This window comes from Pongo pygmaeus, chromosome 5 (assembly GCF_028885625.2).
Source record: "Pongo pygmaeus isolate AG05252 chromosome 5, NHGRI_mPonPyg2-v2.0_pri, whole genome shotgun sequence".
Taxonomy (NCBI): Eukaryota; Metazoa; Chordata; class Mammalia; order Primates; family Hominidae; genus Pongo; species Pongo pygmaeus.
In genome coordinates, this window is record NC_072378.2 from 43586213 (window position 1) to 43596157 (window position 9945).

The window sequence follows — 9945 nt, forward strand, 5'->3', positions numbered from 1 at the left end:
AGTTAAAATGATCTATCTATTCAGGTGCTTCAGATTTATGCTGCAGCTTTGATATCACAGACACACGGTCTCCTGAGGGTTTAGACCCATCATTTTGGAAAGCATGGCCACAGGCAGTGTGAGAGGCAGGGGTCGCTCATGGAGTATTGTAGGAGGCTCAGACAGCTGCAACAGCTGCTCGTGCGTAGACCAAATGGATGGTGTGGGGAGAGACCGGGAGAGGAGACCATGGATCAGAACAGGCTCTCACAGTGGTTTAGGGATGAGGGGATAATGGCCTGATTTAGGATGGGGGAGTGACATGGGAACAAGAGAACGATATGAAGGTTCCAACACTGGTGACGAGGGGGACAGTGGTGCAAGTTGATCACGGTTTGGGGGATGCCATGGGCAAGTCAGTTTTGTAGAGAAGAGGCTGGGTCTGTTGGAGGAATAAGTCAGAGACAGGAGCGTCCGGACAGTCATTGGAGATAAGCCACTGGAGCTGGGAGGAGACCAGAGCCGTGTTGTCAGCCACCCAGGCAACCCATTTCCCAGGCCTCCTTTCTCTCGGACCTTCCTGCTCTCTGCATATCTTTCTTAGAATTTGAATTGTTCTCCTTTTTCTTGATTATTTTTACCCATTCCCTCCTTGTCCATCCCAACAGCAATTATGATTAGGCAAATACACAGCCCACCCCATCCTCAAAAACAACTGTAATTTGGGCCAGTCTCAGCAAAGCCAGAGAGAGGAGTCAGCATTGGTTGATCTAGAGGCGGGCTTGTCTCTGGCCTTCCATGTTGTAGTGGAGGGGAAGGGAAGGAGGGACGCTAGCTTAGTTACCAGGACACTCCCCCTGTGCTGCTCCCACACTGTCTGAGCAGCCCCTCCTTTTGTCCCTCCCAGTCTTGCTGGAATGAGTACCTGACAACTCGGATCGAGCAGAACCTTGTTTTGAATTGCACCTGCCCCATTGCCGACTGCCCTGCCCAGCCCACTGGAGCCTTCATTCGTGCCATCGTCTCCTCACCAGAGGTCATCTCCAAGGTATCCCCTCTGTCTGAGACAGGCTCCAGTGCAGAGCCAAAGGAGCGTGCCCCAGGGAGTGGGGTGCTGGGGGCCTGGAGGTGTGGCATCCTGGAGAGCCATACCCTCACCTCGTGGCACCTGCATCTCCACAGTATGAGAAGGCGCTCCTGCGTGGCTATGTGGAGAGCTGCTCCAACCTGACCTGGTGCACCAACCCCCAGGGCTGCGACCGCATCTTGTGCCGCCAGGGCCTGGGCTGTGGGACCACCTGCTCCAAGTGTGGCTGGGCCTCTTGCTTCAACTGTAGTTTCCCTGAGGTGGGAGCCCCACACTGGCCCTGACCCTGAGCAAGGATTCACACTCCTTCCCTGCTTAATATCTCCTCCCTGCCACACACACACACTGTGACTTGTCCTTCCTCAGCCTCTGCCACCCAGTTGAGCTCTGTTCCTCTTCCTGGAGCCCTCCAAATGTGACCTGTGCCTGCTCCCCTCTCTCCTGTGCACACCAGCCATGCTGCCCTCAGGGCTCAGCTGTGTCCCCACCATGTCCTCTTGCCTTAGGCACACTACCCTGCTAGCTGTGGCCATATGTCTCAGTGGGTCGATGACGGTGGCTACTACGACGGCATGAGCGTGGAGGCGCAGAGCAAGCACCTGGCCAAGCTCATCTCCAAGCGCTGTCCCAGCTGTCAGGCTCCCATCGAGAAGAACGAGGGGTGCCTGCAGTAAGAAGGGGGGTACTGTGGGGAGCCAGAGGGCAAGGAGGGGGGAGGAGGCCTGGCAGAAGGAGGGGGGAATGGGCTTAGTGTAAAGCTCAGCAAAAGAGGGCGGTTCCTCAGCCGCCCCTCACATGGCAGCCTCCACGGTGACTTCCTGGATCTTAATGTTCCTTTTCCCACTTGTAAGTCCACACTGACTGAGGGAATTCAAAAGCAGAGGTGCATTCAGCAGGGCTGGGTATGACTAAGGAGACTATCAGGGCAGGAGCAGAGGCCACAGCATCAACAGCAGTGCATCCGGGCCCTTGGCATTCCTGGCACGCCCCTGCCCAGAGGCAGGAGTCCCTGACCAGCCAGCTTCCTCCATAGCATGACCTGTGCCAAATGTAACCATGGATTCTGCTGGCGCTGCCTCAAGTCCTGGAAGCCAAATCACAAAGACTATTACAACTGCTCTGCCATGGTAAGGCGCTGGGCACTGGGGGAGGGCAGAGGCCCAGAGCCATCGGGGAGAGATGCTGCTACCAGGTCCTGGGCAGACAGGGCTCCGTGCGCAGTGCAGCATTCTAGCTGTTGGGATAGAGGCTCAGTGTGGGGAAGACAGAGCCACCTGGGCCTGCAGATGCTGGAAAGTCTGTTCACAGGGACCTTCAGCTCCAGAACAGGACTTCTCATACCGAGGTGGCTACAGAAAGGCTGGGGAGGGCCGGGCACTCTCAGGAGGCAGCAGGGCAGAGCAAGAAAGAGCAGGGACCCTGCATTTAGAGCCTGGCTCTGCTGCTTAGCATGTGGCTTGGAGCAAGTTCATTTACTTCTCCAAGCCTCAACAGCCTCTGCAAAAGGGGTGAATAATATGACCTACCCCACCCAGTCATGAGGACTGAATGAAGATAATCAGGGGAGGTGTAGAAAGACCTCAATGAATGTTGGCTTTTCCACTTATTAACTCCCTCCTGTCCAAACAAAACACCCAATAGCCCTCCCAACGTATCCTTGCTAGGTAAGCAAGGCAGCTCGCCAGGAGAAGCGGTTTCAGGACTATAATGAGAGGTGCACTTTCCATCACCAGGCGCGGGTGAGCCGGGAGGAAACAGCGGGTAGATGCCTGCAGAAGCAGGTTGGGGTGGTGGGGTGGAGGGGGGTGGGCTGAAGGTCTGACCGGGCAGGTGGTGCTGTGCCACCTGTGCTGGTGCTGATACACCTTCCTCCACACAGGAGTTTGCTGTGAACTTGCGGAACCGGGTGTCGGCCATCCATGAAGTGCCACCGCCCAGATCCTTCACCTTCCTCAATGATGCCTGCCAGGGACTGGAGCAGGCTCGGAAGGTGGTAGCGGGTGGGGGAGGAGGGCAGGGGAGGGGTGTGCCAAAGGGGTCTGGGGGGCTTCGCTGCTTTCATCGGACTTGCCTGGATGAAGGGAATGAGGAGAGGGCAGGCGGGAGAGCTGATGGGAGCCCCTGCAGGTGCTGGCCTACGCCTGCGTGTACAGCTTCTACAGCCAGGACGCGGAGTACATGGATGTGGTGGAGCAGCAGACAGAGAACCTGGAGCTGCACACCAATGCCCTGCAGATCCTCCTGGGTGAGCCACCCCTGCCAGCCAGGCCCTCCTCCTGCCTCCTCCCCTCTGCTGCACAGCCCGGCCCCTCCCAGACAGGTCAAGCGGCACCCCTACCTTCCCTCCCTCCTCTTCCTCTTCATTCTTCATGGCCTTCTCACTGCCTGGCTGTTAAAGTTCAGGTCGAAAGCCGACATTGTAAGGTGCCCAAGGGCGCAGGTGTTCGTGGATGTTTCTTGGTTTCTGGTGTTTACCCTGCTCCCCTAGGGAGCTTCATGAGAATGTCTAGAGCTCCACCTGGCGCTTGGTAGATGTTCCATAGGTGTTTGTTGGAGGAAGGAATGGATGAGAATGAGAAGGGAGGGAGCCTCTGTGCTTGCCCTCTCTGCAGAGGAGACCCTGCTGCGGTGCAGAGACCTGGCCTCCTCCCTGCGCCTCCTGCGGGCCGACTGCCTCAGCACGGGCATAGAGCTGCTCCGGCGGATCCAGGAGAGGCTGCTTGCCATCCTGCAGCATTCCGCCCAGGTACTGCCCGGCCCAGACCCCTTCTGCTCCTGCATTCTGTGGGAGTTGTGGTCCTCCTGTCTCAGCACAGCCCCTGCCCTGGGGCGAGTCCAGAAGGAAAGGCAGCAAAGCTGGTGAATGGATGTTAGGAGACCTGGGCGCACATCCCGGCTTCTGGGCCAACCTGCCTGATGCTGCTGGACCCTATCACTTCACCTCCTGGGGATTCCTACAAAATAAAGGGGTTGGCTAGCCCACATCAAGGGTATTTGGTCAGGTGCCTATCAGAATCACTTGGGGAACTTTTCCAGACTATACTTCCCAGATATGGATTTGAAATCCTAGGAGTGGGCATCAGGGGATTGGGGTCACTGGAGCAAGGGCTCTCCCAGGCTCTCTCCAGCTCTAATGCACTGACGCTGAGTCTAAACTGTGAATCCTGTCCTCAGGTTGCTTACTGACTGGTAAGTCACATGGGCAGAAAAGACGTAAATAGATTCTGTAAGCTCTTTAAGCACAGTGTGGTGTGCCTCACCTGGTACCCCGTATCCCTGGAGACCATCTGTGAGTGAACTCACAAAGGCAGTGTTTCATGAAGTGCTGTGCTGGGAGGGGAGCAGTCCTAGCAGGAGCCTGGCCCTCCCAGAGCATTAGTGGAAGGAATGCTGGGTCCAAAGGCCCCATGCCCTCTACCTCCTTCTCAGATCCTTCTGTCTGCTCACCAGGATTTCCGGGTTGGTCTTCAGAGTCCATCAGTAGAGGCCTGGGAGGCAAAAGGACCCAACATGCCCGGCAGTCAGTAAGTGGGGTGGGCAGAACCACGGAGGAGGCAGTGGGACATGGCAGCCTCCTCTGGGCTGAGTGTGGTGGCTCTCCCTAGGCCCCAGGCCTCCTCAGGGCCAGAGGTGGAAGAGGAGGAGGAAGACGATGAGGATGATGTGCCCGAGTGGCAGCAGGATGAGTTTGATGAGGAGCTGGACAATGACAGCTTCTCCTACGATGAGTCTGAGAACCTGGACCAAGAGACTTTCTTCTTTGGTGATGAGGAGGAGGATGAAGATGAGGCCTATGACTGAGGGGGCAGATGCAGGAAACACCTAGAGCAGCCCCAGAGTCACGGGGCTGAGGGGGCGGGAGCTGCCCCTGTCATGGGGAGGGGGATTCCCAGCATCTGTAGTGCCTCCTGTTTGCTGAATAAAGGTCTCTTTCTCACACACGTCTCTGGGAGCAGGCTGACAGCTTCACCAGGGGCCAGCCAGTTGCCACTGCCCTGGCCTCACATCTACCCACACCCCTCATCTTTACGTTTCCTTTAGACCTCTGGACTCCTCTATCCTCCGAGAAGGCTCAAAGCAGACTCATTTGACTTAAGCCGATAAACGGAAGTGAAGGTTGGCATGGAAAGGGCCAGGTGCAGCCCCAGCCCAGTTCAGAGGAGACAGAGAGAGGGATGGCCACCCGCAGGAGCAACCTTCCTCCCAACTCTTTTTTTTTTTTTTTCTGAGATGGAGTTTCACTTTTGTCCCCCAGGCTGGAGTGCAATGGTGTGATCTCGGCTCACTGCAACCTCTGCCTGCTGGGTTCAAGCGATTCTCCTGCCTCAGCCTCCTGAGTAGCTGGGATTACAGGCGTGCACCACCATGCCCAGCTAATTTTTATATTTTTAGTAGAGACAGGGTTTCCCACAATGGCCAGGCTGGTCTCGAACTCCTGAGCTCAGGTGATCCGCCCGCCTCAGCCTCTCAAAGTGCTGGGATTACAGGCGTGAACCACTGTGCCCAGCCTTTCCTCCCAACTCTTTTTTTTTTTTTCCTGAGACGGAGTCTCGCTCTGTCGCCCAGGCTGGAGTGCAGGGGTGTGATCTGGGCTCACTGTAAGCTCCACCTCCCGGGTTCACGCCATTCTCTTGCCTCAGCCTCCCGAGTAGCTGGGACTACAGGCACCCACCACCTCGCCCGGCTAATTTTTTGCATTTTTAGTAGAGACGGGGTTTCACCGTGTTAGCCAGGATGGTCTTGATCTCCTGACCTTGTGATCCGCCCACCTCAGCCTCCCAAAGTGCTGGGATTACAGGTGTGAGCCATCGTGCCTGGCCCTCCTCCCAAGTGTTCCTGGGGAGGAGGGGGCTTGAGGGCATTAGGAGTTGTCCTCCTTTCGGCCTAGAGATTTCTAAAGCATCTATCTTGAAGTGAAGTGTGGCAGGAAAGGGTATTACTGAGGACCTGCCCCACCCCCATGACTCACACAAGACAGAAAGTTAGGATTTTAACTGTACCTTTTAATTTGCTCCTGGGGCTAAGAGGAAGGAATGGTACTAGAGCAGTGTCTGAGAATAGAAGAATTTAAGAAAGTGAGATTAAGTCAAGTGGTTGGGTCAGGGGAGGCAGCCACCTGCCCTGGAGGATCAGCCTCGAAGTATCGATCCAGCAGGGCCTCCACCTCTCCCTCCTCATAGTCCCACACCTGGAACCGAGAGCCATCTGCTGCTCCCCGGATCATGGCCGAAAGCACTGGAAAGGGCAGGGAAAGGTGAAGCTGCCTCCCATCCACACCCTCACAGCTCCCTTACCCCTTGGGAGACGCGCGGTGCTCAGAGCCCACCAGGGAAGGAGCTGAGGGCTGGGTCCACAGAAAGCCAGGAGGGAGGCTTGGGGTGCTCACCGCGGCCAGACTGCGGGCGGAACAGGCACAGGATCCGCTTGTTAAAGGCCACGGCCCGGCCCAGCTCATAGCCTACACCCAAGGATGGCTGTGTCACTTCTGCCACGACCACTGGGAGGAAAGATGAGAGGAAGCCTCAGCACTGGGGACACTTGGGGTTCATAAGGAAGATGACAGTGTGGCTGTGGTGAGGAGGGAATCTGGGAGTCCCTTCTAGGTGTGGAGGCTGGGATGTCCAGGGGAATCCAGCACTCCAGAGGAGTTAGGTGCTGGAAGGAGGGAGCACCACTCACCGTCCGCCTGCTGCAGCCACTCCAGGTCCTGCTCATGGATGAGCCGGTCACCCCCAGCAGCCTCTTCCCCTGTGTTGAGGGAAAGCTGGTCAAGGACGTGCCTCATGCTGGCTCCCGGTAACTCCTATGCCCTTGTATGTCCATACCCACCCTGCTCGGGGAGGGCGGGAGACTTGTGCCAGATGACCTGACCAAACATGACGATCTCATCAAAGCAGTGAGGAAACGGAATGGCCACAAAAAGAAAAATTCAACCCTATGCAAGGTGGGACGTGTGATTAGGGCCGAATGAGAACATCAGCAGTACTAACTGTGGATGACAGTGATTGGGGAAAGGTGCATGGGCACTTAGCCAAAAGTAGGAGGGGCATCCTGGGCCCAGACGGTAGGGATCTCGGGTCCTAGGCTTGATTAAATGTTATCTTCCAGGACTGTGAGGCTCAGCCCACCGCATCAGGGTAGGACCACTGGGGAGCTTGTTAGAAGTACAGATTCCAGGGCCAGGCGCTTTGGCTCATGCCTGTAATCCCAGCACTTTGGGAGGCTGAGGCGGGTGGATCACTTGAGGTCAGGAGTTCAAGACCAGCCTGGCCAACATGGTGAAACCCCATCTTTACTAAAAATACAAAAATTAGCTGGGTGTGGTGGTGCACACCTGTAATCCCAGCAACTTGGGAGGCTGAAGCAGGAGAATCACTTGAACCCAGTAGGCGGAGGTTGCAGTGAGCCAAGATCGCGCCACTGCACTCCAGCCTGGGCAACAGAGCAAAACTCCATCTCAAAAAAAAAAAAAGAAAAAAAAAAGTACAGATTCGGGCCAGGCGCGGTGGCTCACGCCTGTAATCCCAGCACTTTGGGAGTCCAGGGCGGTAGGATCACAAGGTCAGGAGTTTGAGACCAGTCTGGCCAACATGGTGAAACCCCATCTCCACTAAAAATTAAAAAATTAGCCAGGCGTGGTGGCAGGCGCCTGTAACCCCAGCTACTCGGGAGGCTGAGGCAGGAAAATTGCTTGAACCTGGGAGACGGAGATTGCAACGAGCAGAGATCACTCCACTGCACTCCACCCTGGGTGACAGAGCAAGGCTCTGTCTTGGGGAAAAAAAAAAAGTACAGATTCGAAGGCTTTATCCCAGATGATCAGAACCTGCATTTTTAACAGGCTCCCTCAGATGACACTAAAGACCTGGAGAGCCACCAGGCAGTCTGGATATACCATGAACTAATGAGCTGTAAGCTTCAGGGTCCTCCACTTGCACAGGCCCTTTCCAAACCATCAGCAACTTTGTATTGTGATTTTTGTCTTTTTAAAGAGGTCTTCCAGAATTGCATGAGGTCCCACAAATTGTGGGTCTGCTTTTGGGTAGGATAAATGGAAACCACTTAAGGTTTTCTGAGCAGAAGCACAAGCATTCAAGATACAATTTTCAAACTGGAAGGATCTGCAAGATTCCAGACCAGCACATCAAAGTATGCTTTAGAGAAATCCAGCCAGACTCAGTGGCTCATGTCTGTAATCCCAACACTTTGGGAGGCCGAGGCAGGCAGATCACTTGGGCTCAGGAGTTCAAGACCAGCCTGGCCAACATGGCAAAATCCCATCCCTATAAAAAATACAAAACTTAACCAGGTATGGGGGCACGCACCTGTAGTCCCAGCTACTTGGGAGGCTGAGGTGGGAGGATCGCTCAAGCCCGGGAGGCAGAGGTTGGCAGTGAGCTGAGATTTTGCCACTGCACTCTAGCATGGGTAATAGAACAAGACTGTTTCCAAATTAATAACTAAATAAATAGAAAGAGAAAGAAAAACCCAGCAGCCAGGAGCAGAACACAATAATGGCCTGAAAGAGAACATGAGGCCAGCATGGGGGCTCACATCTATAGTCCCAGCACTTCGGGAGGTCTGAGGCGGAAGGATCACTTGAGGCTAGGAGGTCGGGACCAGACTAGGAGGTCGGGACCAGACTAGGCAACATAGTGAGACTCCCGATCTCTACAGAAAAATTTTGAGCCAGGCATGGTGTCGTGCCCCTGCAGTCCTTGCTAATAGGAGGCTGAGGCTGGAGGATCATGAGTCTAGGAAGCCGAGGCTGCAGTGAGCTATGATCGCACCACTGCACTCCAGACTGGGCGACAGAGAGGCCCTTGTATCAACAAAACAAAAACGTGAGAGAGTGTAATAGTGAGAACTGGGGTCAGCCGGGTCTAAAAGAGTGCTGATGTCTTCACAGAAGAAGGGGAGGCAGGCGCCGGGCGGTGGCTCCTGCCTGTAATCCCAGCACTTTGGGAGGCCGGGGCGGGCAGATCACCTGAGGTTAGGAGTTCGAAACCAGCCTGACCAATATGGTGAAACCCCGTCTCTACTAAAAATTCAAAAAGTAGCCGGGTGTGGTGGCGCGTGCCTGTAGTCCCAGCTACTCGGGAGGCTGAGGCAAGAGAATCACTTGAACCCGGGAGGTGGAGGTTGCAGTGAGCTGAGATCATGCAACTCCAGCCTGGGCGACAGAGTGAGATTCCGTTTCAAAAACAAAACAAAACAAAACAACACAAAACAAAAAAAGTTGGTGGGAAGGCAGGAGGATACCTTTCGTGTTGGGTGGTGGAAAAGATTCCAGCGGGTGAGGTGGGAACTGAGCCCAGGCAAAGCAGCCCAATCCACCTTCTTTCTGTTGCACCCTACAAACGCTCTGAAAGCAGCTGAAGACAGAGCTCTCCAAGAAGGAACCAAAGGTCAAGATAATGCTGAGTCTGCCTTACACCCGCAGGTTTGCTGGGACCCACGCAGCCCGAGCCCCGGCCCGTTTCCTTCTCGGGCTGGGGCGCTGGATGGAGCACCGGGGTAGGACGGCGGGCTCAGGGCGCTGGAAGCGCAGCTGCCGGGGGTTGGGGGGGCCGACAGGCCAGGTCCCTGCCAGCCCAGCCGAGTCCCCGCCCGCGTCCCCGCAGCCCGCGTCCCCAGGGCCTCACCGCGCGCGCCCATCTCGGCGGCCGCCACGTGCTCGGTGAGCACTGTCCCGAATCGCCGCAGCCGAGACACGATCCGCTCGTACAGCGTCCTGTCCTGGCGTCCGCCGCGAATGCTCCCGCAGAAGTACAGGGCCGGGCGGCCAGGCTCCCCGCGCTCCCCGCTCTCGGTGCGCCCCGGCACCATGGCAGCAGCCATTCCCCAGCCGCCCGCGCTCTCCGGCGCCAGGGGGCGCC

At 56.1% G+C, this 9945-nt stretch overlaps 2 protein-coding genes across 11 annotated transcripts in view; one reads left to right on the plus strand and one right to left on the minus strand.

Moving 5' to 3' along the window:
- CUL9 (cullin 9) overlaps window positions 1-5007 on the plus strand; it is a 42573-nt gene extending 37566 nt beyond the window's left edge. For all 10 annotated transcript variants that reach the window (XM_054491214.2, XM_054491216.2, XM_063667030.1 and 7 more), the window contains 10 exons: window positions 887-1027; window positions 1162-1326; window positions 1573-1736; window positions 2100-2193; window positions 2731-2805; window positions 2946-3056; window positions 3194-3311; window positions 3679-3812; window positions 4517-4590; window positions 4672-5007. In XM_054491214.2, the coding sequence (XP_054347189.2) occupies window positions 887-1027; window positions 1162-1326; window positions 1573-1736; window positions 2100-2193; window positions 2731-2805; window positions 2946-3056; window positions 3194-3311; window positions 3679-3812; window positions 4517-4590; window positions 4672-4867 (1272 nt within the window). In that variant the 3' untranslated portion in view covers window positions 4868-5007. The remainder of the gene's footprint in view (window positions 1-886; window positions 1028-1161; window positions 1327-1572; window positions 1737-2099; window positions 2194-2730; window positions 2806-2945; window positions 3057-3193; window positions 3312-3678; window positions 3813-4516; window positions 4591-4671) is intronic.
- Window positions 5008-6048: 1041 nt separating this feature from the next.
- DNPH1 (2'-deoxynucleoside 5'-phosphate N-hydrolase 1) lies at window positions 6049-9945 on the minus strand. Its single transcript, XM_054491508.2, has 4 exons — window positions 9712-9945; window positions 6746-6814; window positions 6453-6563; window positions 6049-6301 (listed from the first exon to the last, which is right to left on the minus strand). Exons 1-4 carry the CDS (start codon window positions 9905-9907, stop codon window positions 6153-6155), a joined length of 525 nt encoding a protein of 174 aa, XP_054347483.2. The 5' UTR covers window positions 9908-9945; the 3' UTR covers window positions 6049-6152.